Below are 27,493 nucleotides of genomic sequence, written 5' to 3'. Positions count from 1 at the left end.
TGTAGTCCAGAAGGACAATGGGAGCTGTAGGGTGGGCAGCAATGAATGCTGGAAAGGGGGCAGCGATATAAAAGTGCGTTTCTTATTTATAAGGCAGAAACCAGGAGAAAGGCAAAACATCAGTGTGGTTTTGCTGTTCAGTACTGTACCTCTGAAAATTAGGCCACTTTCTTTGGTGGTTAAAATGGATTTAGGTGCCTAACAATATTCGTTTTGAAAAATAAACCCAGGCCTTTTTTGTGCTTTTTAGGCTTAGCCACATATTGAAACAATGCAGAGTGACACTGTTCCAAAGGGAATTCTGGGGAAGCCACCCAAGGTTGCGCATGGGTGCCTGTTTTATGGAGTTCAGCCTACTTGACTTGTGCACTGGTCCCATTCCCCTTGGGCACATGGAGAAATCACTCCTTACGTTCTCTGTAGCATGGAATTGCAATACTGACAAGCCCTTTAATGGTATGAATGGGGTAATGGTTCTTGTGCACACTCTCCCCTTCAGTAACTTAGATAGGGTCACTTTTTATATATATATATATAAATATATTACTTGATCCCTAATAATATTTATGCATATATATATATATATATATATATATATGGCAAAATAAAAGAATATTTTCTGCATAAATATTATTAGGGATCAAGTAATATATTTAAAATTATCATGCCTCTGTTTTTAAACCCATGTTTTAATTGTGAAAAATATAAAAAGTATAACTAATGGTTTCCACAGCTACAGTGTTTCTAGAGTTTTGGAAAAGACGGAGAGCTGTACTCACCTATGACTGGGATCTCATAGACTGGGAGGATGAAGAGGTAAGATCACAAATAAGTAATCTAATGATGATCTTGTTATCAGCACAATGACAGTGTAAGTAATAATGCCTCATGCTTTGCTAGGACAACTGAATTTTCTATATAACACTGGTGCAATAGATCAATAATGTATCTTGCAAGTAGAGGTGCATCCAAATTAAAATACTACTCTCCTCTTGGCAAAGTTCGTTCTTTCTTTCTGTCGGAAGGGCAACGGTACTCCTTTTGTTTAAGCACGGTATGTGAATAAAAAAATATATATTTAAGTGCCCATATTTAGCAAAGTGTGATGGGGGCAGCCAGGAATATCTGTCCGGAGTAAGCAGGCCCTTTAAGAGGAATTTAGGTGCCAGTTGTGGCCCTATCCCAGTGTAGCTTAAAGCTAAGGGATTCTGGGACTTGTCGTCCTGAGGGACTGTTGAATGTGCAGCAAAGTATTCTGGGAACAAGGTCATGGATAAAAAGAGCTCCCTTCTCCCCACAAAGTGGAGACCAGGGAAGAATCAAGAAGTATTGTGTGGCATTCTGCCTAAAGAGAATACAACTTGCTATTGGGTCCCTCCAGACAAAGAGCCCACCTCAGTGGCTAGGGAAGAGTATGCTATTCAGAGCTAGAAACCCAAACACAGCAGGGGACCTGATCCCTTTCCCTGCATACATTGCTAATCAGCCTTCAACTCCCATGATCCCTTTGCACCACAAGTTCCTGATTCAGCCCAGAATGAAGCCATTCTGAAAAAGGGCCGGAGCCTAAACCTTGAACCACTCTTAAAGGGCCAGCTCACCCTATTTCAGTCTGCCACGGGCACAAGCAAATAGTTCTATCCCTTTGCACATCTCATGAAATTTGCTCTGTAAGTCACAAGTGAACAGTGCTGTAATGGAATCACATTACACCTCTAGGATAATGATTGAAATTTGGTCCAAATTAATTGAGGCCCAAAGTCATTATCCCTTCATGGCTCTTCTGGAACCTCTTGGAGATGAGTTGATGATGTTAGTCTAGTTCCTAATGAACATTTTCCACATCACAAAAATCACCACCACAACAGTTTTCTTAGCAATCTCAGCAGAGAAACCAGTGATCGAATCAACATGGCAACCGAACTCCCTTTCACCCCTGGAGGGGATTCTTCTAGCACCTTGGCTGGTGAGTGAGGGAAAACCTTTTACCGCCATGATTTGTGCTGCTCCTGATCTCCGTGTGAATGTAATGACATGTCTTGGAGGCTCTCCAATTCAGTCTCTTTCAAGGGCAGTTATTTGGATATTTACTTTAAAAATATGTGAAGCGCTTTGGGACAAAGGGAGCTATGCAACTGCCAGTCATTATCATTATAGAATGTTTATACTGAACGCCTGATGTGTTGCTACTTAAATTGAAGCAAATCTATGTCATTGCAGGAAGAGCTGCGCCCCCAGTTTGAAGCAAAATACTCCCAAGTGGAACGAGTAAATCCCATCACAGGAAAACCTGAACCTTTTCAACCCTTCCCTGATAAACTTAGTCGACTGATGGTGTCTGTCTCAGGAATATTCTTCATGGTAAAGTCTCTAATGATATTGGAAGGCCACTCTAGGCCTTATTTTGATATCACATCAATGTAAATCAGGAGTCCTTCCACTAAAGTTAATGGAGTTACAGTGGTGTAACATGTGTAAGTGAGATCAGATCCGGCACAACGCTTGTTAATGTTCGATGGGTTGGTGGTGGTTTGGGGTTCTTGAGTGTGTTGGTGGAGTTTGCACCTTTAGAAATTTGCAAAAATATATTTGCAAATTTGCATTTGTCGTTATATAGTAATAGAGAATTTTGTTTCAGCAGTCTAGTATTTCGTCTTTAATCTAAGACTGGTCCTTGAAACAAATTGGGCTCTCTCCTTTTTAAAAGCACTCAATAATCTATTGATCTTTATTTCAGCTGTTTATTTTAATAGGTATTTTATTCTTCTAATTACACATGCATTTATTTTACTGCAGATTTCTTTGGTACTCACTGCAGTGTTTGCAGTTGTGGTCTATCGCCTGGTAGCTATGGAACAATTTGCATCCTTCCAGTGGTATTTTATCAAAAAGTACTGGCAGTTTGCAACATCTGGCACTGGAGTCTGTATCAATTTCATGATCATCATGTCACTTAATGTAGTAAGTTTTAAAACTTTTTAAAAGAGGGATAAGGATTTTAAGTGATACATTGCATTTTTTAAAAACTAGTTACTGTATAATTGTAACTCAAGTAACTTTGGTAATAGAGTGAAACAAAAACAGTTTATAAACTCGCCGCACGTTTCAGTACTGTAATAGTTTTGTTACAAATAGCTGATTGTGTAACACATTCTTGCCTTCCTAAACATGTATTTTATTAATTTATATAGAAAAATGTCTGCACATTGTTTATTTGTATTACAATAACATCCAGAGATGGTGTTGCAATTGCTTTTGTTAAATAGCACGCTGTTGTTTCAATGGTTTTTGAGCTGCCTGTGCAATTCCTCACTACAAATATTTGACTACACCACTAAGTCTCAGTGGTGACACAGAACACCATTTTTACAGTAGCAAAATCCACTGCTATCCAATTTGGAATTGTGACATCAATGCCATCTCCAATAGGGGAAATGTGAGAGGGGAAGAGCATCTACAAATGTATGACTTCACAATAAATGTAAAGTGTTCCAGAAACCTCCAGATGTTTCAGAAAATACTTCAGTTATTTTCAGTGATTTTACAAAAACAGAAGAAATAAATCTATTCAGTCTATGGAATCAAGTGGTGTTCTTCCTAACTGAGAATTCTAGAACCTCTCCCAAATTTAAAAAGGTTCCTAATAATGAAACTAGATTCTCCCATTTCTACTTTTCAACTCAGCTGTGTTATCAACATTTTAAAATCTTAGAGGCATTGCAGAATATGGTTTTAGTTTAGCTTTTCTCTACTAAAATACATGTTTATAGGTTTAAATGTCTACTGTATTAGCAGATATTGTATTGGTATAAAATGTCCTCGGTCACTACTGATGGCATTCATCATTTCTCTACAATGAAATTAGAAGTGTAAATAGGTAAAGATTAGGAATTATGTAGCATTGTAACTTCTTCTGTTATCTACTAAGTAGGTAGCATTCTTCAAAACAGTCTCTCCAAACTTTTTGAAATTATTAATCATCCTATTTCCGGGTCATGAAAAGTACATACCAAGTGCACAAGCAAAACAAAGCTATTGAAAACATGGAGACACTCCTGGAAAACATTTGTGCCTTTACAAAGTCAGTTCTGTGTTAGGGCTGAAGTTTCATTTAGAAGAATGGGTGGGGATCATGACTGTACTATTAAATAGACAAGTAAGCCAAATGCTAATTAAATGACTCCATGTACAAATGAATGCAAAAAGAAATCCTAGTGTAACAAATCTGTGGTTTCTCTCTACTTTCAGCCCAGTCACATCCACTTATTCCTAACAGTAAGGGGAAAAACCCATGAATGCTCATGCAGATATCTGTTAATACAGTAATATTTTTGCGAATATGAGATGCATCAGCCATCTCAAAATCTTTGTAGATATGGACACATCCAATCAGAAAATAGATCAATCCCATCTACAACTTAAGTGACCAGTCACACAGAGTAGATAGCAAATGATAAATTGCAAATAGTTTGAGCATTATGTGATTCTATAAATCATTAAATAGATCAATTCAAGCTATGAACATAAAAATCTAATTGTGTTTGTGGATAATTAGCCAAGAGGGACTAGAGGGAAAAGAGGGACTAAAATAAATGAATAATTTTTTCATTGCAAATAATTAAGATTCCTGCAGCTTCTTGCCCTCATCCCAATTATCTTGATGTTGTAGGACAGTTAAATACTTATTTCCTTCAAATGCTTACTTTTAGTCATTATTTAATAGATATCCTGATACTTTAACAATATAAAATCTTTGCTATAATTTATGCTTTCTTATTTCTATTTCAGGTATATGAAAAAGTTGCCTATCTCCTAACAGATTTAGGTAGGTGGATTTTAATGCTGGCATACTCCTCATCAATTATACTGTGTAACTTTTGTATTTCAATATCAAATCATCAAAAACATTTTTAACATGCATAATAATGTGGTGTCCTTTCCCAAACTATTAACTGCCTACCAACTGCAGAGAAAAAAAAAAAAAGGCGGGGGGAAGAAAATTGTTGGTCAATGGCCACTAGAGATGACCAAATCCCTAGATCAGGAGATGCCTCTTCCCTCACCCCCACCCCACATCAGACCTTAGAGAAGTTTGGATCACAGATGAACTATTCAACTGTAGGCCATTTCTAGAAGCCCTCATCCTGCAGTCTGCTTAATACAGGGGGACAGCTAATGTCCATATGAAATCCCATTGAATTCAGTGGAGCTCTTCCTGGGCTCAGATGTCACCCCTGTGTGGATCAGATTGTACAATCAAAGCCTAAATTGTTCCTTCACCTAAATACAGATATATTTCATTCTTATGAAATCAAAAGTTATCAGAATTGTTAACATTTTGTGCCCCAGGATTAATTCTTTTTCATTTTCAAATGCTATCAGGCAAAATTGGAAGCCTAAAAAGAATAGGGTTTTTTTTGTAATCTGTCCCACTGATAGAAAGAGGTTATCAGGTTAGGATCGTGCCATGTCCATTGGTCTCAGTTAGTGGGGAAAAAAATTCCTCTCCCTTTTCCAGACAAATATTCTGACTAGTGCTATGTGAGATCTGGGATTTACATTTCATGAACAATTTCCTGATTTTGACGTTTGTTTTCATTCCAAATTGGGATACAACAAAAAATTTCCCATGAATTTTTCAAAAAAAAAAATCATTTAGGGTTAATTAAAATGTTTTTTAAATGTTCTTAGTGTTTTTTTTAAAAATATAATATAAAATATAATATAAAATAAAGTTAAAAGAAAAATATTCCATCTAAAAATGTGTAATAGGAATGTTTATACCTTATCAAAATGCTATATAAAAAATTTAAAACTAAATGTCAAAATTGAGACATTCCCACTTAAAGTTGTTTGGTTTCGGCAAAATGGGATTTTCCACTGGAAAATCTTTCCATCAAATTTTTGACGAATTGTAATTTTGACTCTTTAAAAGGAAACTAATAATAAAACTTCTAATCACAATTCAGTCAAAAAAGTTGTGATCGGGGAGGCTACTTTTTAAATTTCCAATCTGGTGCTGTGTGAATATTTTATCCTTAACATTTCATCTGATGTGTTCTATCCAATTTAATGATATAGTTGATTATGCTGTAATTCACAAAAAACACTCAGTCTTTCAATTTAACAGGAGGCTGCAGGATTTGTACATCTGCAATACTAAAGACATGGTAATTGTCCACACAGAGGAGACTACAAAAAAGTTTTAACTCAGGCACTTGATGCACTACATTTACTAGTAGTGCTTTACATGAAACTCTACTTTAATTACTAATTGATAAGTGACCAGGGGTTTGGAAGCAACCACAAAAGTTTGATAGTCATTGGACTCATCCAAATTAGTTTATATAATCTTGTGCCCAGTTAAACTCAGATTTTACCCTTACTGATCTAACTGTTTCTATCAAAGCACTTTGTTGAATACCACAGGGGAATGAGAGAGAACAAAGCTTTGATTCGCTAGAGCTGTTTTTTCTATTATTCATGAAAAGTCCTTTTGACATCTGGTGTAATAGAGCATCAGTTATTCCTTTCATAATATGGCTTCTGGTCCTGCAGAAGTAGGTCATGATGATGTAAGTTTTGTTTCCATACATAACAGACTTTGGAAAAGTGCTTATTATTGAGGAAAGTGTACAGGTCAGTCACAAGAATGCTGAAGGCAAGAACTAGTGAGGACAGACCATTTATTTATTTATTTAATAATATATATAACTATTGCAACTTAACTGACCAGAACTTCACAAAGTAATTCCTAAGAGCAATAGGTCATTTGTGGCTAGCCTCATTCCATTACTGGTCTCTGCATGCGCACGCACACACAAATAATTCTCCAAAGTCCAAATGGCCCTGCCCTAACTGTAAAACCTAAATGGGCCTAAATTAAACACCAGTCAATCTGCGGTCTTGCATAAGGCCAATGGTGATAGGAATCAGGATTACCCAATGACAGCCCTTCTAACAAATATGCCACACAACTGAATGACAGATACCATTAACCCTGCCTAAGCAATCCAGCACCAGTTTTTAGAACTAACGTCCTTTCTCAAGACAAATTCTGGTGTTCAGATGCAGGTAAACTGCAAGGTCTGCCTATAGACAAACAGATAGGAAAGTGTTCACTCATTCATAACTCCAGTTAAAACAGAACTAAAATAAAACTAAAATTAACTAAAATTTTTAAAAGCACATTTAAATTCACGGCAACATTTTCTGAGTTGGACCAGAACACAGTTGGCTACTTTTCACCTATGGTAGAATGACTTTTTATTGCCCTAGTGTTCCTAGATACTTCCTGAACGCAGGGCTTGGCTACACTTGCAAGTTAGGGCACCCAGGACTGATTTCATGTGCTCTAACTCCTGAGATGTCCACACTGGAAAGGCACTTAGAGCACCTGGACTCTACAGCTGGAGCGTTCCTGGTAATCCACCTCCATGAGAAGCACAGAGCTTGCTGCGCCCTGGCTGGAGCGCCGGGGTGTCCGTGTGGATGCCGTGTTGCATTATTGTGCTGTGATTGGCTTCCAGAAATGTCCCATAATCCCCTGAAGTCAAGTGGTCACTCTGGTCATTGTTTTGAACTTGGCTGCAGGCATGCGGCTATCTCCTTTCAAAGCTCCGTTTCTGACAGCCGGCGTGCTTATCTGCTCCAGGACAAAGCAAACCATTACTGTGGAATACTGCTGCTGCCAAGACCTGCCTGTGTGAGAGAGAGGCGGGGGAGGGGGCTGGGGGCTGATTTCAGGGTTTTCCCCTGCTGCTGTCTGAATTTACAAGATAGCATGCTGACACATTCTCTGCCCCCCAAAACACACTGTCTCTCCCCCCACATACACACAACACACTCCCTGTCACACTCCACCCCCCCCATTTGAAAAGCACACTGCAGCCACTTGCACACTGGGATAGCTACCACAATGCACTGCTCTCTGTGGTGTTGCAAGAGCTGCTAATGTAGCCGCGCCACTGCACTTGAAGCTGATAGTGTAAACACACGGCAGCGTTTTCCCTGTTGCTGTCTCCAAAGGCTGGTTTAACTCCCAGCGCTCTACATCTGCAAGTATAGCCAAGCCCTCATTACAATAAATAAAAGGAAAGGAAGAAAAAAACAATAACTGGTGTCAACAGGGTGGGATATTCCAACGAAAGGCAAACCACATCCTTATAATGTGTTTGTTTATTTTGTCCCTAAGCAACCATATAAACTTTAGAGGATTGAATATCTCATCCAGTGTTTGAAAAGTGCACCCACCCTATCTCGGTTAATTAATTCTACTTGTACTAGTTAAACAGCCCACACCTAGAATCTGAAAGGGTTTCTATTAAAGAACTCAGAGGAAAAAATGCAGTTGTTTTTTTCACTGCAACAACGTGAATACATTTATTTTAAACACTCCCAAGTGTATTTACTGATTTCTTGGTGATTCTAAATCACTTATCCACATACTGTATAGCATAATTAGTTTTTTAAAAGCATTTTGAAATTTTCATGAAAAATTGCAAATTTCAATAATTAACAAACAGTTCTAATTAAGATAGAATTCCTGCCCTAAAAATCCTAAAATCTACTTGCAAAGAGTGGGAGTGAGGAATTAAATAAAATCTTTGAGGTGTTTCTATGCAGATTTATATCTGTAGTTAAAAAATATAAAGAACCAATTCATTCCATCTGCCCCCATGCTGTTGTCAAATGCCTGACACCTTAGAGGCATCATGACAGAGTTGAGTCTTGATGAGAGAGTAGTGTCCATTGAGGGAATATGTTCCCTCACATAAGGAGTAGCATGGAATAAGGCATGAAAATGTTTGAGAAGAAGATAGGGAGAGGTTGCTGCCAGTTCTGATCACTTCACTGCTTGTCTACCATGCCATTGTGTATTGAGTTGCTGATGCTAAGCACTATCATGCTCAACTGCTGAGAAGAATCAAAGAGTTATGGTGGGTAAGCTAATATCTTTTATTGGACCAATTTCTGTTGGTGAGGGAGACAAATTTCTGAGCTACACAGAACTCTTCCTCGGGTCTGGGAAATGTACTAAGAGAAGAATCAAGGCATCTCAACATGTCTCAAAGGATTAAAAAAATTGGTTTAAATTTAAAGTTAAGATTCAAACTGAATTCAAAAAGAGAGCCATCAAAATGGAGAATGAAACTCTCACTGGAACTTCTGTGCTGTTGCACAGCTCAGGGACACCATTTTTGTTTTGTGCATAGAACCACACTGGTCATAGCTGGGGTAGGAGTTTTGTGGCCCTCTCACTGCACACTTTACTGAGGGGGAAAATAACCTTTTACTCAAAGGGTTAAATTAATTTTAACCCTATCATTTCTTCTATAGAAGGCATGTTGACCCTGGAACTCTGTAACACACTTGCAACTTCATTTCATTTGTAAATGTGTAATGTGTACTATGTCACTCCTTTTAGAGCATCCTAGAACAGAATCTGAATGGGAAAACAGTTTTGCCTTGAAAATGTTCCTCTTCCAGTTTGTCAACTTAAACAGCTCAATCTTTTATATTGCTTTTTTCCTTGGCAGGTAAGTCATTTTTGGTCACGATTTTATTACGTAAGAATAGGAGGGAAATGCATACCGAACTCTTAGTGCTAGATATTTCATTATGGTAATGCATTAAATTGCAGTAAAGACAATGTTTTTACATGATAGATAGATGTCAGAATCAGCAAAGTTTGTGGAGCTGAGTATAAACTAAAGCCAAAACTTTCAAACATGGGTATAAGTTTAAGATCTTAAAATCATATTTTTTTCCCAGAGGTGCTGAGCACCTGCTGTTCTCATTGACATCAATAGGGATTGGGGATGCTCAACACTTCTGAAAATCAGGCCAGTTATTTAGATACCTAAATATAGATTTGTGTCTAACATGCTGATAAATTTCAAAAGCTGGACCTAGCTCTGTCCCTTTTTGCTCATCTCTCCTCTACTGGTAATGTTTCCTGGAAAACAAATCCTCTAAGTAGCAAGTGTTACTCTGAAACTTGCTGTGTAGTGGTTCACAGACAGGATTGGGAGCCAGGATTCCTGGATTCTATTTCTGTACTTGTTGCTTATTCACTGTGTAAGCTTGGGAAAGCCTCTTGACCTTGCTTCATTTTCACCATTTTTAAATAGGTTTGATAATACTTGCCAACCTTACAAGATTGTTGGAAATACTAATTAATTTATGTCTATAAAACATTTGAGTTCTTTGATTGGAACTGCCAAGTTTTATGATGATGGTTCAGTTAAAGATGGAAAAAATAGAAAATCTCTGGCTAAGAATATCATAGAATTACTATATTTAACTATAAATTACTAAACATATTGAAACAAGCTACAGGGGATATTACAATTCATGCTAATTATGTTAGACACTTCTTTGTGCTGCCCATTTTATGTCTTTTATCCTTTTCTGACTTGCTAAATCCAGTGTCCTGTAAGATCCTGAAGTTCCAGTCCTTCATTTCTTTCTCAGGTGAAATTTCCATTTAAGTCATTCGGAGTTTTGCCTGAGCAGGGAATTACATATCGAGCTATTAGAACTGTGAGAAGGATTTATTACAAATATCTGTTTGTAACAGAGATTGACCTGAAATGCACACTGCATATATGAGACCTCAATCCTGGAGCTGGGTCTGCGTGAGCTGATCCCTGTGCCTGTGGATCCTCATTGACTGCATGGGTATAATGGTTTGCCTTCCCGGATCCACTGCAGAATTGGGTGGCTTGAATTTCTAACATCTCAAAGTTCAGGGTGTATGAATGCAGGGGTTTGTTTCTGCACATTTTAGAGTTTGGGGCTACTTGCAAAATGTGGATGTCTGTACCATTTTGGATTCTGAAATAACTCCTACACCCTTTTCCCTCCATAGTTAAGGCTCTCTTTAGATCCTATATTTTAGCACACAGCCTTTAGCGGCTTATCATTTAAACTGTTTATAGTTAACAGGTTTGGTCAATGGATGAAATTCAACAATGCTAGTAATACAAAATGTTATTGGAATTTCTATTAAGAAACAAAAATCTCATTTCACAGATTTGCAGGCCGTCCAGGAAAATACAACAAACTTTTTAATAGATGGAGACTGGAAGAGGTAAACAATCCCATTTTTTTTCCTTGTAAAATCTCTATGTGCAAAAAGGAAACTCTGGAATGTTTAAAAGAGACAAACTATAGTCATGTGTAAGATTTATTCTTCCATTAAAGTGCAGTGAGGAAGGACATATCTTTTTTTCATAGCAGAGGATTGGGAACCAGAAAATGTGGCTTCCCTTCTGAGCTCTCAGCTTTGCTATGCAACTTTGGGCTGGCGGCTCACCTCTCTGTGCTTCAGTTCCCCTACTTGTGAGTAGGAGGCAGTAATGCTACCCTATCTGACAGTCTTGTTAGGAGGTCTAAATCATTAATATTTCTGAGGACCGTTGAGATTCTTGGATGGAAGGCAAAATAGAAGAGCAGCTTATTATTGCTGATAGGTTCTTAAGTTTCCCTTATGAGAGTACTACTTTAAAAATTAAAGTCAAAGTTTTCAAACCTGGGGATATAAAGATGCTAAACCGCACCACTTCCCCGATTTCAGTGGGGGGCTGAGGTTACACAGCATCTCTTGAAAATTACACCTCTTCTATTTACGTTCCTATATATTGATTTAGGAGCCTACCTTTAGACACCCAGGTCTGAAAAAGTTGGCGTCAGTTATTAGATATGATTTATATCTCATTGCCTAATCAAAACACACAGTTTTGGTAAATTGAATGGTTTAAGATTTAGAGACTTGCAGCTCCAAGTCAATAGTATGAATTCAGCTTAGGTCATTAGAGATCAAATATTGCTTCATTCTGTTGCCTGTTTATTGGCTGATCTGAAATGAGTTCGTGGTGCCATCCAGAAGACAACTGTACATATCACAGCCATTGCCCTTTACAGCAATTTATGGCAGAAAAATTCAATGGGCATGGAGATTTATGCAAACTCTCGTTCAAAAAAAGGTTGTCCCCATCATGCAGGGTTGACTATATTGGAAATACAGTAGCGGAAGCAATAGGAAATATCTTAGCCCATGCTGTACTACTACTGTGGGTAGTTTAAGTCTACAGGTCTGTCACTCTGTTACCTTTCAAAAGCATTAAAATTCATTTTAGCCACTGTATCAATGGCAAAACTCCAGTTGATTTCACCCTAGAAATTTAAATATTTCCCATTCAGCCAAGCTGCACATGTAAAAACTAGGGGAATGCTTTAAAATATAAAAGTGTTTTAAAAATATATATTAATACTAGGGCGGTCAAGCAATTAAAATAATTGTGATTAATCGTGCGATAAAAAAATAAATGTGATTAATCGTGCTGTTAATAATAGAATACCATTTATTTAAATATTTTTGGATGTTTTCTACATTTTCAAATATATTGATTTAAATTAAGCACAGAATACAAAATGTACAGTGCTCACTTTATATTTATTTTTATTACAAATATTTGCACTGTAAAAAACAAAAGAAATAGTATTTTTCAATGCAACTAATACAAGTACTGTTTGTCTTATCGATTGGCTGAACAAGCAGTAGGACTGAGTGGACTTGTAGGCTCTAAGATTTTACATTGTTTTGTTTTTTATTGTGGTTATGTAACAACAAAAAATCTACATTTGTAAGTTACACTTTCACGATAAAGAGATTGCACTACCGTACTTGTATGAGGTGAATTGAAAAATACTATTTCTTTTATTTTTACAGTGCAAATATTTATAAAAAATAATCATATAAAGTGAGCACCGTACTTTTTGTAATAGAAATCAATATATTTGAAAATGTAGAAAAACATCCAAAATATTTAATTAATTTCCATTGGTATTCTATTGTTTAACAGTACGATTAATTAATTGCGGGAAAAAAATTGAGTTAATCATGTGAGTTAACTGCAATTAATCAACAGCCCTAATTAATACATAACTTTTTTCCTCTTCCTTCAGTGTCATCCTAGTGGCTGTTTGATAGATCTCTGCTTGCAAATGGGAGTTATAATGGTTTTAAAACAAATGTGGAACAACTTCATGGAACTGGGTTATCCGTAAGTTCACTCGTTGAGAGCATTATTTTATCAAAATATGATCATACCCTATGCAAGAGTAGGAGAAAAAGAAAAAGTCCAACTATAGGTGAGGGTAGATTATGGCTTTTAATTGTGAATCTTAACTAGCTAAGCAAAAGTGGTCCCTTAGCATACAACTGTAACAGTTGTATGGGGAAGCGTATGTTCACAAATACATGAAACACCGAATAGTAAATGATTTGTTTTAAATCTCTTGAACTTCATTCAAGCCCCAGCCCTGGTTTTCTCATACATGGACATGAGTACCAAAGTTTGGATCCATATGTGGATCTCAACATGTACCAGATCTGAAGATTTGGTACCGCTCATTATAGAAAGAGAGGGACACATGCAGAGTTTGGATCTAGATCCATATTTTACCGAGGATCAGGGATGTTAGGATACAGAGGTCTGGTTCAGACCCCAAATTTGCAACACAAGCTGTACTCCAGATTCTGTTGTAGCATTTTTAAAGCAATTTACACATGCACATGGTTTTAGTGTGCTCTGAAAATTATAAGCAGCTTATTTTGGGGAGGTTACATTTCTGGTGCCCCTTAAGCAAATGGCTGCTAATTTGCATCACAGAGTCTACCCCAACTGATGTTGTGGGATATCCATACTCAAGACAATCTCCCTGAGCACCTAGAACACATTGATTATTAAAATTAGTCCCCTATTTTAGGGAAGGGTGGTTTCTGAGGGGCCCTTTGACCAGAAACCATAACTTGCATTCTTATTTCTACCCCTAGACCTAATGTTGCTCAGCAATATTATGGTGGTGTGGTAGCTCCACCAAAGTTAAGGCTGAACCAGCATTTCCACTTTAACAGGTGGAAAAAATTCTGCAAAAAAATCTTTCTTTTGGGTTAGAGTGTCATGTCAAAATATTTTTGGTAGATTGTGAACTACTTGATTTTTCTAAAGCAGTTTGTGTGTGGGGTGAATATTGTTTGAGGTTTGCTATGACTGTTTTTATATAGGTCCATGTGACTAAAATTTTCGAAATGTCTAATGTTTCCTTCAGACCCCTTTTTCACAGAAACTACAGCACTTTGAGAAGTGAAACTGATAGCTGTGATCCTTTGGTTTTTGTAGACGGGATGCAATGTTGTAGAAAGTTGAAGGTTTTCTGTTTTTATTTTTTATGATGAATATAAGTTACTGTTTTGACTGAAGAGAGTATCCTAGAATCACGCTGATCAACGCTGAACTTACACTGGTCCTTAGCACTAGGCTCTCTTTTATGGGGTGTTTCCTAATACTCATTGCCGCCTCTTTGATCATGCTAATGTTGAACCACAGTTACTTACTTTTATTTGTTCACACTGTTATTCTGGCAAGCAGGTGAGGTTCAGACATCGTGGTTAGATTATTCTAATGCTGCTGCATACCAGAGTCTTTCATCTTCCCTCTACTTAATTGTTGCTGTTTTCCTTGACAATATTGCTCAAGTAAAACCTGAGTATGAATGTGGATTTTAGAGCACTTTAAAATAAGAGCTCTTGAACCAGAAGCTTTGCTCTCAAGGCAATACTTCCAGAAGGAGCCCTTGAAGAATTCAGGTTGAGAGGGCCACTAATGTGCCCAATGCACATTCTCAGAAATCTGCATAGAGCAGGGCTCATACTCACAGCTCAGGAGAGCTGCTTGTGTTCCATTCCAAACTTTACCCTGACACCTTTTTTTATATGTTGCTTTTCGCAAAAAGGCGTGGGTGCTGGACCCAGAGTTCAGTTCCATGCAGGTGGTATGCCTTTGGGAAGGATAAGAGCCATAGTTTGAGCCCCAGATGTGCGCAAAAAAGTTTGTTATAAGAACCATAAAATTGTCATCTGATTTGGGGGGGGGGAAGCTCTATCCCTTGACCTCTTGCTCAGATGACGTCAAATTTGGACCACTACCCCTGCTCCAGATCCCCACCTAGCACAGCAATTCATCACGTCAGTCTCAGTAAGCATGTGGATTTTAGAGCACTTAATAAAATTGGCTACTGAACAGTAAGCTAGTCTTCACATTAACTAGAGTGGTGCCACTGTCCCACTATAAAACAATCCGTGCTCTGTGACCAAAAAAGGATTCCTCTCATCAGCTTCTTGTTTTGTATGTTAGCTTTAAAAACACAATTGAGAGAGCACAAAAATGCAGTTTGAGAAAACATTAAAAAAACGCTGCTTCGCTCCCCTGTAGGATGGATGCTGTAAATAAAGTAAATGGAATTTAAATGCTCTGGTCTCTCTAAAATAGCTATTCCAAAAAGACTTTTTTCCTTGTTATTGCACCTCCCCCATCAGATGCTGTGGGCTTGTTGTTCCCAGGTACAGCATTCACTGCTGCGCAGCAATAGGGGTTTATGGAATACTTGAGCCTTTGAATTGTTTCATGTTGTTTAAAATTAATTATCTTTCACAACCTGTGCAGCTTCTAAAGAGAACAGCTAGGCCAAGATTTTTAACATCTTTAAAACATTGGAAGAATGTGCTACATTTCTTGTGACATCAAATTATAGTCCGGAGTTCCAGCCTTGAAACCCTGTCCAAAAAGCTGTGTTCGTTGTGTGCCAGCAACCTGATAAAAACCTTTGGGGCACTATACAGTTGCTGCTAGATCTGAAACACTGAATAGAACAAATATTTGAGAACATACTTCCTTAGTTCATTATTTCCCCTTTCACAAAGCAATAGTCTGGGCATTCAGACAACGCCTTTGTTTATCCTTGAGACCTTTTCAGCAGCAAAAGAAAGGAGGTGCCAAAGGATAAACTGGATTTTAGAAATGAATACCAGCAGATTGACAACGCTAATAGAAAACACTTTCCAGAACAGTACCTTTTCAATGAAGTGTGAATTTTGCCTCCCTAATGTGTGTATCCAAGTGACTTCCAAATCAGAACACACAATTGAAGTCTCTGATTTCAAGCTGCCCAAGTTAAAATAATACTTAACACTTGCATAACCATTTTCATTCATCTGAGAAGCTTTTTATAACCTTTAGCTGATTATTATTATTATTATTATTATTTTATTAACAACTCCCTCATCAGATAACCATTGCATAGCATCATAAGAGCTGGTCACAATCCTGCCTTATATTTGTGGTTTCTCCAAAACCTTGTTAAAGACACATCCTTGCTACAGGAGAAAACAATATTCTTTAACAAGTACTCTTTCAAGAAGGCTTTGTGATGTTAAAAAAGGCTCCTTAGGTTTGTGCATTGAAAACATCACCCCAGCATAAGGGGCCCTTCAGTGCCTAGTGTTCCACTTAGGTTGAAATTAAACCCTTAATGAGAGGCTTAAGTTGTATGTAAGGTTTGGAAAGGCTCTCTACTCTGGCTTGAATATTATCTTCTAAGAATATTGAGGAATGCTCTTGAGAAAGTATCTCCACAGGTATGCACTCTCAGGTAGTTTGGAATAGTTCAAAATTGGCCTAGGATGCTAACTCAGGATGATATCAGTGAATCTTGTTAATTCTTGAGCAGGCACCGCCAGTGATATCACAAACTCGATGATCTGTCTGTCTAATGTAGGTTACTACAGAACTGGTGGTCACGACGCAAGATCAAGAAAGGAGGGCAGTTATTGGAGCATAAAATTTCATTACCTCAATGGGAAAAAGATTGGAATCTGCAGCCAATGAATCTCCACGGCTTAATGGATGAGTACTTAGAGATGGGTGAGCAAATGTACAGCAATATGCAGTTTTCTTATGGAAATCAGCAGCAGTTCAATGCTTTTCCTTTTTAAGGCCACATTTGTTTTCATTTTCTAATCTGACAATCTGTTGTTAGTTTTACAGTTTGGCTTTACCACCATCTTTGTTGCTGCCTTCCCACTGGCACCTCTCCTGGCATTGCTTAACAATATTATAGAAATAAGACTAGATGCTTACAAGTTTGTTACCCAGTGGAGGAGACCTATGCCTGCAAGAGCAACAGATATAGGTAAGAGAGCATAATGATACACAGTCATGGAACTATCAATTCATGTTTTATTCTCTTAAACTGCTAAGCCATGAAAAGTTTAAAAATAATTGATAGGAAGTGGGTATAACAGGTTAACTGCAAATATCAACTGTGGCCAAAATGTTAAACAATAGGAGTCTGAAGTTAGGCTTTAAAACCAGATTTTATCACCTAAATAAATTACTTTGTTTTTCAAACGTACTGAGCACCCACAATTCCCAGTGAGAGATCATTGTGTTGAACTCTTTCCTTGATTTTAAAGGCCCACCTTTAGGCTACTTATTGAAAAAAACCTCGGGGACTAAAAGGATATCCAAAATTACTGAATATCAATGGACTTTCAAAGCAGAAACTCTGTGATTTTTAAGAGCAAAACTGGAATAAGGAGATGAGACTCTTTGGCCATAAGTAAAATTCAAGCTGGATTTAAGTCTCTTTGCCACTTTTTAGTGGCTTATACTTGGGCCTTCCTAGTTATACTTTTGGCACTGAGTTATACCTTGTTAAAGAGGTTTGACTTTACAGAGAAGGTGGTCTGCTGCACTGAAGATGTACTATTGATATAATTGAGAATACTCAGGAAGCAGTGATGTTAATATACAGCTGTGAGGGGTTCTCTGGGACAAATTGACAGCACATCTGATAAGGAGTAGGGTGACCAGACAGCAAATGTGAAAAATCGGGACGGGGGTGGGGGTAATAGGAACCTATATAAGAAAAAGACCCCAAAATCGGGACTGTCCCTATAAAATAGGGACATCTGGTCACCCTAGATAAGGAGTAACACAGGTTTATGGTTGGTGTCAGCTTCTGGAATTTCTAGCCTTTCTGCTTGATCTAAGAGTGAGTGTAAGTAGGAGACAGTATATGTACCCCCGTACAGTTAATCAGCTTCACAATAAAAATGTTTCTTCCCTACTGATCTCCATTGTAACAATTCTTTGTTTCCTCATCTTCGCTCCCTTGAAAAGACTATCCTTTTGAGATTATATCCTTACAAGGTTATAGTTTTAAAACAGATTTGGGCATTTGGGATTTACAGATTGGATCTAAAACTAGAAGGAACTAGATTGTGTGAATCTAGTTCGGGCACAGCCCATGATGGCAAAATTCATGGGAAGCTTAGCTTAATCCCAGTCTGGATCTGTACATAACTTTTTTGGCACAATGATTGTGTTTCTCAGTAAACAAGAAAAATAGTATAAAAAGAATGTTCTTGTTCTTTCAATTGATTCTTCTTTCTCTTAGGTATCTGGTATGGAATCCTTGAAGGAATTGGAGTCCTGGCTGTCATCACTAATGCATTTGTTATTGCAATTACTTCTGACTATATCCCACGTTTTGTCTATGCATACAAATATGGCCCTTGTACAGATGAAGGATACAGACAGGAAAAGTAATTCAGACGTTTTCTATATATACTCCCCCCCACCCCCACCCCCCGACATTAACTTGATACTAAACTTGATACTAAACTGCTCAAGGTAGTTAAGACCAAAGCAGACAGTGAAGAACTTCAAAAAGATCTCACAAAACTAAGAGATTGGACAACAAAATGGCAAATGAAATTTAATGTGGATAAATGTAAAGTAATGCACATTGGAAAAAATAACTCCAACTATACATACAATATGATGGGGGCTAATTTAGCTACAACTAATCAGGAAAAAGATCTTGGAGTCATCGTGGATTGTTCTCTGAAGACATCCATGCAGTGTGCAGCGGCGGTCAAAAAAGCAAACAGGATGTTAAGAATCATTAAAAAGGGGATAGAGAATAAGACGGAGAATATCTTTTTGCCCTTATATAAATCCATGGTACGCCCACGTCTTGAATACTGTGTACAGATGTGATCTCCTCATCTCAAAAAAGATGTACTGGCATTAGAAAAGGTTCAGAGAAGGGCAACTAAAATGATTAGGGGTTTGGAACAGGTCCCATATGAGTGATGTAGAGAAAGTAAAATCATGAGTGATGTGAGAAAGTAAATAAGGAAAAGTTATTTACTTGTTCCCATAATATAAGAACTAGGGGGCCACCAAATGAAATGAATGGGCAGCAGGTTTAAAACAAATAAAAGGAAGTTCTTCTTCACCCAGCGCACAATCAACTTGTGGAACTCATTGCCTGAGGAGGTTGTGAAAGCTAGGACTATAACAGGGTTTAAAAGAGAACTGGATAAATTCATGGAGGTTAAGTCCATTAATGGCTATTAGCCAGGATGGGTAAGGAATGGTGTCCCTAGCCTCTGTTTGTCAGAGGGTGGGAGATGGATGGCAGGAGAGAGATCACTTGATCATTACTTGTTAGGTGCCCCAGAGGGAGTGAACCTGGCATTGGCCACTGTCAGTAGACAGGATACTGGGCTAGATGGATCTTTGGTCTGACCCAGTACGGCCATTCTTATGTTCTTATGTTATGTTCTTATCTTGTTCTGGAAGTGATATTTTCCCCCATTGTCCTTCCTGCATTCTGTACATTGGATCAGTAGTATTTTGTCCTTTATAGTTACACAAACCTGACTGTATCACATAGTTTCCTAAGCAACTTCCACAGAGATGTCAACTTAAAATAAAATTACGATTTTCTTTTCAAAATCCCTTCACCACAGTGAAATATGTTTAAGTGACTGGTTTAAACATCAACAGAGGAGACGAATGGGACAAATGAGACATGCACATAGGCTCATGTAAAATTTAAGTATGTAGCAACAAGAATTGATATCTGTAGTGTGTGTTAGCACTTTGGCCATTCAACATTTAATTTGTATAATTAATTATAGCAGAGGAGGAAATGTGAAATAAACAAATGCATGCTAGTTACAAAAGTTTTAGTCCTGGATTTTTCAAGTGCTTTTGATCATCATGTCAGAAGAAGACCGTTCATAACCCTAACATGGAAATTATTCAGACAAACTGCTGAGATAAGGGTCAAATTGTATTTCACATAGAAGAGAAGTTCTTGAAAATTTTGGGTCTTTAAAATTGTTTTCTTCCTCAAATAAATAATCAAACATGATGAAGAGTTACATGGAGTACTAAGAACTGCAATCAGTGCTTTGTAAAGTATGTCTGTGTGATGGAAAAAGTTTTTCCTATAAAGTCCTATAACTGTTTTTTACATATAGCCCTAATTTTCGAGAGTGACTGGTGATTTGGTGTGTATCAGTTTTGAGGTGCTGAAATTGAGACATCTTAAAGGGGGCAGGTGCACAACTTTTGAGCTGGGTCAGCTCGAGCACTAAGATAATGAGGCACCCAAAATCACCATTCTAGAAAATTTAGACTTTAACTTTTCATTTTGGTGGGGTGTGGTTTACTTGTAGATACAAAGTATTACAAGATCATAGAAATGTTGGGCTGAAAGGGACCTCAAAAGTCAACAAATCCAGCCCCCAGTGTGGTGGCAGGACCAAGTAAGCCTAGACCATCCCTGACAGGTGTTTGTCCAACCTGCTCTTAAATACTTCCAATGATGGGGATTCCACAACCTCCCTTGGAAGTATCCAGAGCTTAAGTACCCTGATAGAAAGTTTTTTCCTACTATCCAACCTAAATCTCCTTTGCTGAAGATTAAGCCCATTACTTTTTGTCCTGGAGACATGGAGAACAAATGATCATTGTCCTCTTAATATGTTTGAAGATTGTTATCAGTTTTCCCCCTCATCCTTCTTTTATCAAGACTAAACAGGCCCAGTGTTTTTAACCATTCCACATAGGTCAGGTTTTCTAAACCTTTTGTCATTTTTGTTGCTCTCCTCTAGCTTCCCTCCAATTTGTCCACATCTTTCTTTAAGTGTGGCATGCAGAATTGGACACAGTAATGCAGCTGAGGCCTCATCAGTGCCAAGTAGAGCAGGACAGTTACCTCCCATCTCTTAGATAAAACACTCCTGTTAATATATCCCAGAATGATATCAGCCTTTTTTCTGAACTGCATCACGTTGTTGACTCAGTGTGAATTTGTGATCCACTATGGCCCACAGATCATTTTCAGCAATACTACCATTTAACCAGTTATTCCCCATTTTGTAGTTGTCCATTTGATTTTTCCTTCCTAATTGTAATACTTTGCACTTATCTTTATTGAATTTCATCTTGTTGATTTCAGGACACTTCTCCAGTTTGTCCAGTCCCTTTTGAATTCTAATCCTGTGCTCCAAAGTGCTTCCAACGCCTCCCAGCTTCGTGTCATCTGTGAATTTTATAAGCATATTTTCCAGTCTGCTACTGAAGTCATTAATGAAAATATTGAATAGTACTGGATCCAGGACTCACGCCTGTGGGGACCTCACTAGACACTCCCTCCCAGTTTAACGTAGCAGATGGGAACAGTGGTCCACTTGTTCCAATATCTTGTCTTGAGACAGGCCAATCCCAGATACTTCAGAGGAAGGTGCTAGGACTCCATATTGGAATAATTTGCCTTATGCCCTTAGGCAGTTAGTGGCTGGCTTATGCCCTGAAGCAGGATGTCTTATAACCCTGACAAATTTTTATCCTACCTAATGTAACTGTGGTTATTCTTATTTTTCACATAAATGTCTAATTTGCTTCATTTTGGCCTTGTGATAATGAGTTCTGCAGGTTAATGAGGACGGTGATTATTATCTTGTAGCTGTGAGTGCCACAAGTTAATTACATATCTATGTTCAGTCGTGAAGTATTATTCTATTCAGCTTTACTGTGAAATAAAGGGACCAGCATGACATGATTTTTGACTTGTTTGGCTGCTCATCAGAATGGGTCATGTTGAGCTAGCCAGCCAAAAATAAGCCCAGGACAATGAGCACAGTCACAGCAGTAATATTTTTGCTACTGGAATTAATTCTTCAACATTCAGGTTTTAACCTTTGGGGAGGGTTGTTTGGTCCCATCCATCACACAGGACAAAAATAGAAGGGGTGAAATTTGAAATGAAAAAGTTGTCTTTTTCACTGATCAGAGTTCATTTTGATAAAATTGGTTCAGCATTTAAGTGCTCATGAAAAGTAATGACCAGCTAGAAAATTGTTTATCTTTGTTTAGTGTTCATGGCTGGTACCTCACAATTTCTAAAATGTGAGCTGACAGCATGTTTTATTGTGCTTTGGCTTGAAAGCTATGCATTCAATGCGGGGTATGTTAAAACTAACTTTGTAAATATATTTCATTATTTTATTATGTTTCCTTACTTTATAGTTTTGTTTGTGATTTTAAAAGATGTTGTCATTGAGGCAATAAATACCCTCTTGTTCCTGGGAGACGACTTTATTTTAACTTTGTTCTGTTCCTTATGGTTTCCTCTTGCCCGGTTTCTTGGGTTTTCACCAACTCTTGTATGGTCATCATTTCCCTTCTCCGTGTCAATGTCCCCTTTGGCCTTTTTCATCATTGGTGGGGGGTGGAGTTCAGGAGGCATTGGATAGGATAGATTCTGGCTTCACTAGATTTGATAAATAATACTCATAAATTGTTGTTGCATTGGATGTTGCTGCTACTGCTGATGCTGGCCCACTTAGGGGAGATGAAAGCTTATCAGGGAAGGCACTACATTTATACTCCTCCCTTCGGCATGCCACTTAATATGCACTTATTTTTGTCACAAAGTCACAAAACCATTCAATTCACAGTGAATTCAGATGGAGCCTTAACATAGTCTTCAGTGGGAACTGGGCCATGCTTCATGATAGCAAGCTGCTCAGTAAAATTATGCTATGGCTCTTTTTCATTAACTCCCCTACACCACTGTGCAGTAGGAGGAGACAAAAGGCATTGTTTTTTAACATGCATCTTTTCAGAGAACCAAATTGTGATTTTCTATGAGGATGACAATGAACTTCCAGTTTAAAAGAAAACTAACAAGATGATTTGGGGTACATACGTTGCAGTATCTTAGAAAAGTAGGGTGTTGCTACCGTTCCTTTTAAAGACCTCTTTAATAGCTCAGATTAAAGGTTGCTAATTTTTCTTGTTCTTCTGCATCTTTTCTTAAATCCTCCTTGCCTTTCAGGAGGCACTTCTAAACCAAAACTGATTTAAATAGCAAGGATAGATTTTCTGAGGAAGAATAGATAGCTCATAATTTTTTTCAGGGACATATGGAACCTTTCACCTCTAGGGTCATCAATCTGTATGTAGTTCCTGTCAGTAATGATCAAAAATTGTTGCCATCAGATGGCTCTTTGCTATCTGTGAAAAGCAGTTTGGTGCTCTCCATTTTGTTCTGAGTGGGTAAAAGTCCAGATCATAAAAGTCAGCATCACGTTGGCCCTATTTGGCTCCATTATTGGCAGAATCTGCAAGGAGACTGAACTGCATTTATTCTCTTTACGGGAGGTCCCTTCAGATTCAGGTATTTTGGCAGGACATTGTGGAGAACCTTGCTTTGCTACTGAATGTGCTGTATGTGTTCATTGGATAAATAGTGAAAATCAGCATCTAACTCCTTTTGAATGCACAAAATTCATTTAAAAAAAATAGTGTGAGGGTTTATCCCTGAAACATCCATTGACTTTATGGCACTCTTTCAGCTAAAAACCTAGCCACTAAATAATAATAATAATAATAATTAATAATAAAAATAATAATCAAATAAAAGATTTGAAAGGTGTACCATAATCCTTGACATGCATTGGCGATGGTGGGAGATCTGTGAAACATGTTTTGCATGCACAGTCTATGATAAACAGTTGCTCTTTGCAGAAAATATTGAGATTGTGTCTTTTCCTTCCAGATGTTTAAAGGGATATGTCAACAGTAGTTTATCAGTATTTGATCTGAATGAGCTTGGTATGGGATACTCAGGATACTGCAGGTATGTGTTAAAAGTGCAACTTGTTTCATCTCTATATTGAGATGCTCCTTGTTCTTTGAGAATATTTGATTCTAATGGAAATTGACATCTATAACTCCAGGGTTTAAGTTACTGTCAGAAAACAGTTTCTTTTATTATTTTCATTTATTAGTATTTCCTTATAAGTTTGTTTGATATAGAGGTTTCACCCCTCTGTGGGAGGGCCGTGCGGCCTAGTGGGTAGAGCACTGAACTGGGAGTCAGGAGACAAGACCTCAGTTCTGTTCCTGGCTCTTTCACTGGCCTGCTGCGTGAGCTTGGGCAAGTCATCTCAAGTGTCTGATTCAGTTTCTCCATCTGTAACATGGGGGTACCTCTTTTTATAAAGCACCTGGAGATTGCAGATGAAAAGTGCTATATTAAGAGCACAGCAGTATTATTATGCTTCTGGTTTAAAACCAGCACAGGATTTGCTCCCAGTGGGAGTAGGCAGAGTGAGTACAGGGTATGCAGCAGAGACCCATAATGCAGGCCGAAGAGAACTTTTTCCTTTAATTTATCAAAGCTGTGCAAAGTGTTTGCAACAAAACTCATACAAGTGAAACACGTCTAGTTTCAGGTTTACTAGAAATTGACACTTAGCTGAGGCTGGCTGAGACATTCCAGAAGTAAATCAAATGAACCTAGGCCTACTTAGGAAGAGATTCACTGAAACTTGAAGTGAATCTGGAGGGTTCTGCTGTATCAAAGCAAAAGAAAATGCTTGTCTGACCCCCTTTTGAAATGAAAAGCTATGTTAAGCTCAGCCCTGTTCAGTACTCACATGCACAGTGAATCATTTTCCTCCCTTTTTTATTGAATTGCTGCTGAAGCATGTTTATAGTTATCATACATCCTTAAACATTTGTATTTAGAATGGATAATTTCCATTCCTTTATTCCTCATTCTCCGGTCATATTCTAACCCCACATATCATTTTGGTGATTCTTCGTTCCAGCACCTCTGTAATGATCGAATCCACACATTATTTCAGGAGTGTTCTTACCAAAGGACATTTTTCTTTGTGTTACAGATATCGAGACTACAGAGCGCCACCCTGGAGTTCAGCTCCTTACGAGTTCACCTTGCAGTTCTGGCATGTCCTAGCTGCGCGGCTGGCTTTCATTATAGTATTTGAGGTTAGTCATGGATTAGGAGAGAAATGATACTACTTTTGCTGCTCCACCTGTGTAAAGGTCTAAATCAGATATCCTAAAATGAGCCCAAAACCAAAGTACTGGTTAGTATCATAAACTAGGTGATTACACCTTATGCTCTATGGAGAAACAAAGAAGAGCCAGATATATTAGAAAATGCCAGTACTGGTCAACTGCCTGATGCTGGGAAACTGTGTTGAGAAAGTTTGCACAAATTCTACAGACTGTTTCTAGAGCCTCATTTCCTCTGTCCAAACTCATCTGGCATGTAGATGTCAGTCAAATCTTTGTGAAGCTATAGAAAAAAAAACTGGAATGAGTCTTGAATGCACATTAAGCTAAGTTAGGTTAATTGGAACTTAGGTTTGTTTTTAGGAAGTTTGTTCCTGTTATACTGTACCGCATTGCTTATATGAGGGGTTGCTTTAGAAACATCTTGCATTACATTTTTTTTTATTTACATCACGAGTCAAATCCTGGTCCCACTTTTGCCATTGACTTCTATGGCACCAGAATTTGGTCCTAAACAGAAAACTTAAGCATCTTTGAACAAATTATTTCTGTTCTTATTTTCAGCACCTTGTTTTTGGAATAAAGTCTTTCATTGCCTACCTGATCCCAGACATGCCCAAAGACTTGTGTGACAGAATGAGAAGAGAGAAATACTTGGTCCAGGAAATGATGTATGAGGCTGAACTAGAGCATTTGCAGAGAGAGCGGAAAAAGAATGGGAAACAGTATCACCACGAATGGCCTTAGTTGATACCGTATAGCAGCAAAAACATTCCATGAAAATTGACTAGTGCAGGTCTCAAATGGAGGTAGATCTGGCAATGAGGAGCAGTGTGTATATATGCTGCTATTGGAAAATATATTAGCAGGATTTGCTGGGTCCTGGAAAATACATGCTTCCAATGAAGAAAATGAATAGCCATATCTGTCGCTGGTCCATGGTCAACACCAGGTGTTGCTATCAGTTCATTAGAAAGTATAATGAGGGGTTGAGTACTTGGATGCATCAGTAAAGCAAGTTGCAATGAACTTTCATGCTATTCATCAAGTCATCAACAGCATAATGAAAATAAATACATTGCCTGTAAAACTTTCATATTAAGGGCATGACTAAAAATCAAGTTATATATCATCTGCTACTTCTAAAGCTTTTGATTGTTCAATTGAAGTTGTAATGCCTATGAAAAAAAAGTATGATTAATTGTTGCCTTTGTGGCCATAAATTGATGTTAATGATCCTTCAAGCTTACTGTTTGTCAGGTTTGTTCTAGTCTCTTGGTGAGATTGCGGATGTGGTCCTGATCTAAACAGGGGACACAAGGCTGTTCGATATATACTATGCAGTTCAAGGTTTGCACATCACTTCTCATCCATCTATCTTTATAGATAAAGCCAAAAAATTCTAAATTCAAAGAAAAATCAGTTCCATTGAAAGAATACATCAATGCATTGCCCATGTTGCAGCTATATTTGAAAAGAAATGTGACTATTTGAATTGTCTTGTCATTTTTATATGCAAAAAGGCCATCTCCACATACTTCCAGACTAAATGAAGAATCATTTCCATGCTAAATGTAGCATGCAGATGAATGTGTCAATATTATTTTGTTTATCTACCTAGATAGTGATTCTATGACTTCATAAAACGTTGACTTGAAATTTCTATTGCAGTGCAAATAATTTACTCATGTATATATAGTTAACTTTACAGTATGCAAGCTACTGTCATTTATGCAGATATATATCAAATATACAGTATAACATCATGACTTGCTTGTTCAGGGAAAGAGAAGCAGAGTACTGTATAGCACCACTCTGTCTATTCCAGTAATGTGCATTCCTTATCTTGGGCTAAATAAATCAAAGCATGGACAAATATGTATATTACTGTTAGGATTAGATTTTTTCTGCTTTTATGCCGCCTTGGGATAATATTTTTTTCAAAATCAGCAGAAAAAGTAAATGTTCTCATAGAGAATTGAACTTCAGTTTTCACATCCATACAGGATACTGCATTGTCAGTTCTGGTTAGAGTCATGAAATTGTCTTCATTTCATATATTTCATATATTTCATAATACGGGAGAAATTAAGTGCTAAACTAAAACAAGTGTATAGGATTCACTTATGGAAAAGGGGGGAACTAAAATCGTCCTGTTTCTCATTTGTACAGTTTTAAAAAATGGTTTATTTCTATCAGATGAAAAGAATTAAAAGAAAAAAAATCAAAGATAATTTGCTTCAGTTTTAAGACTCATGTTAGGATGCAACAAAGCACAGAAACTACAGCAAAGATAAATTCTAGCGTCAATCTTAAGGATAAAGCTGCAGTGAAATCACTTGTTGGCTGCAGACAATGAAAGGAATTGAAGTTTTCCTTCTCAGAATACCTTATTTAGGTAACAAGTATAACTCCACTGTTTACTTGCACAAATCCAAAATGCATCTTACTTT

General features: G+C 37.6%; 1 protein-coding gene across 1 annotated transcript in view; it reads left to right on the top strand.

The window, feature by feature from the left end:
* ANO3 (anoctamin 3) overlaps window positions 1-26,284 on the top strand; it is a 348,638-nt gene extending 322,354 nt beyond the window's left edge. The window contains exons 15-27 of the mRNA XM_054026242.1: window positions 734-816; window positions 2,221-2,361; window positions 2,797-2,961; window positions 4,789-4,825; window positions 9,428-9,539; window positions 11,038-11,095; window positions 12,973-13,070; window positions 16,624-16,769; window positions 16,885-17,037; window positions 18,307-18,454; window positions 23,773-23,853; window positions 24,905-25,010; window positions 25,605-26,284. Coding sequence (XP_053882217.1) covers window positions 734-816; window positions 2,221-2,361; window positions 2,797-2,961; window positions 4,789-4,825; window positions 9,428-9,539; window positions 11,038-11,095; window positions 12,973-13,070; window positions 16,624-16,769; window positions 16,885-17,037; window positions 18,307-18,454; window positions 23,773-23,853; window positions 24,905-25,010; window positions 25,605-25,787 — 1,511 coding nt within the window. The 3' untranslated portion in view covers window positions 25,788-26,284. The remainder of the gene's footprint in view (window positions 1-733; window positions 817-2,220; window positions 2,362-2,796; window positions 2,962-4,788; window positions 4,826-9,427; window positions 9,540-11,037; window positions 11,096-12,972; window positions 13,071-16,623; window positions 16,770-16,884; window positions 17,038-18,306; window positions 18,455-23,772; window positions 23,854-24,904; window positions 25,011-25,604) is intronic.
* Window positions 26,285-27,493: the final 1,209 nt, after the last annotated feature.

This window comes from Malaclemys terrapin, chromosome 4 (assembly GCF_027887155.1).
Source record: "Malaclemys terrapin pileata isolate rMalTer1 chromosome 4, rMalTer1.hap1, whole genome shotgun sequence".
NCBI classification, from domain to species: domain Eukaryota; kingdom Metazoa; phylum Chordata; order Testudines; family Emydidae; genus Malaclemys; species Malaclemys terrapin.
The sequence above is the reverse complement of the archived record's forward strand: the minus strand, read 5'-3'. Positions and strand labels throughout refer to the sequence as shown.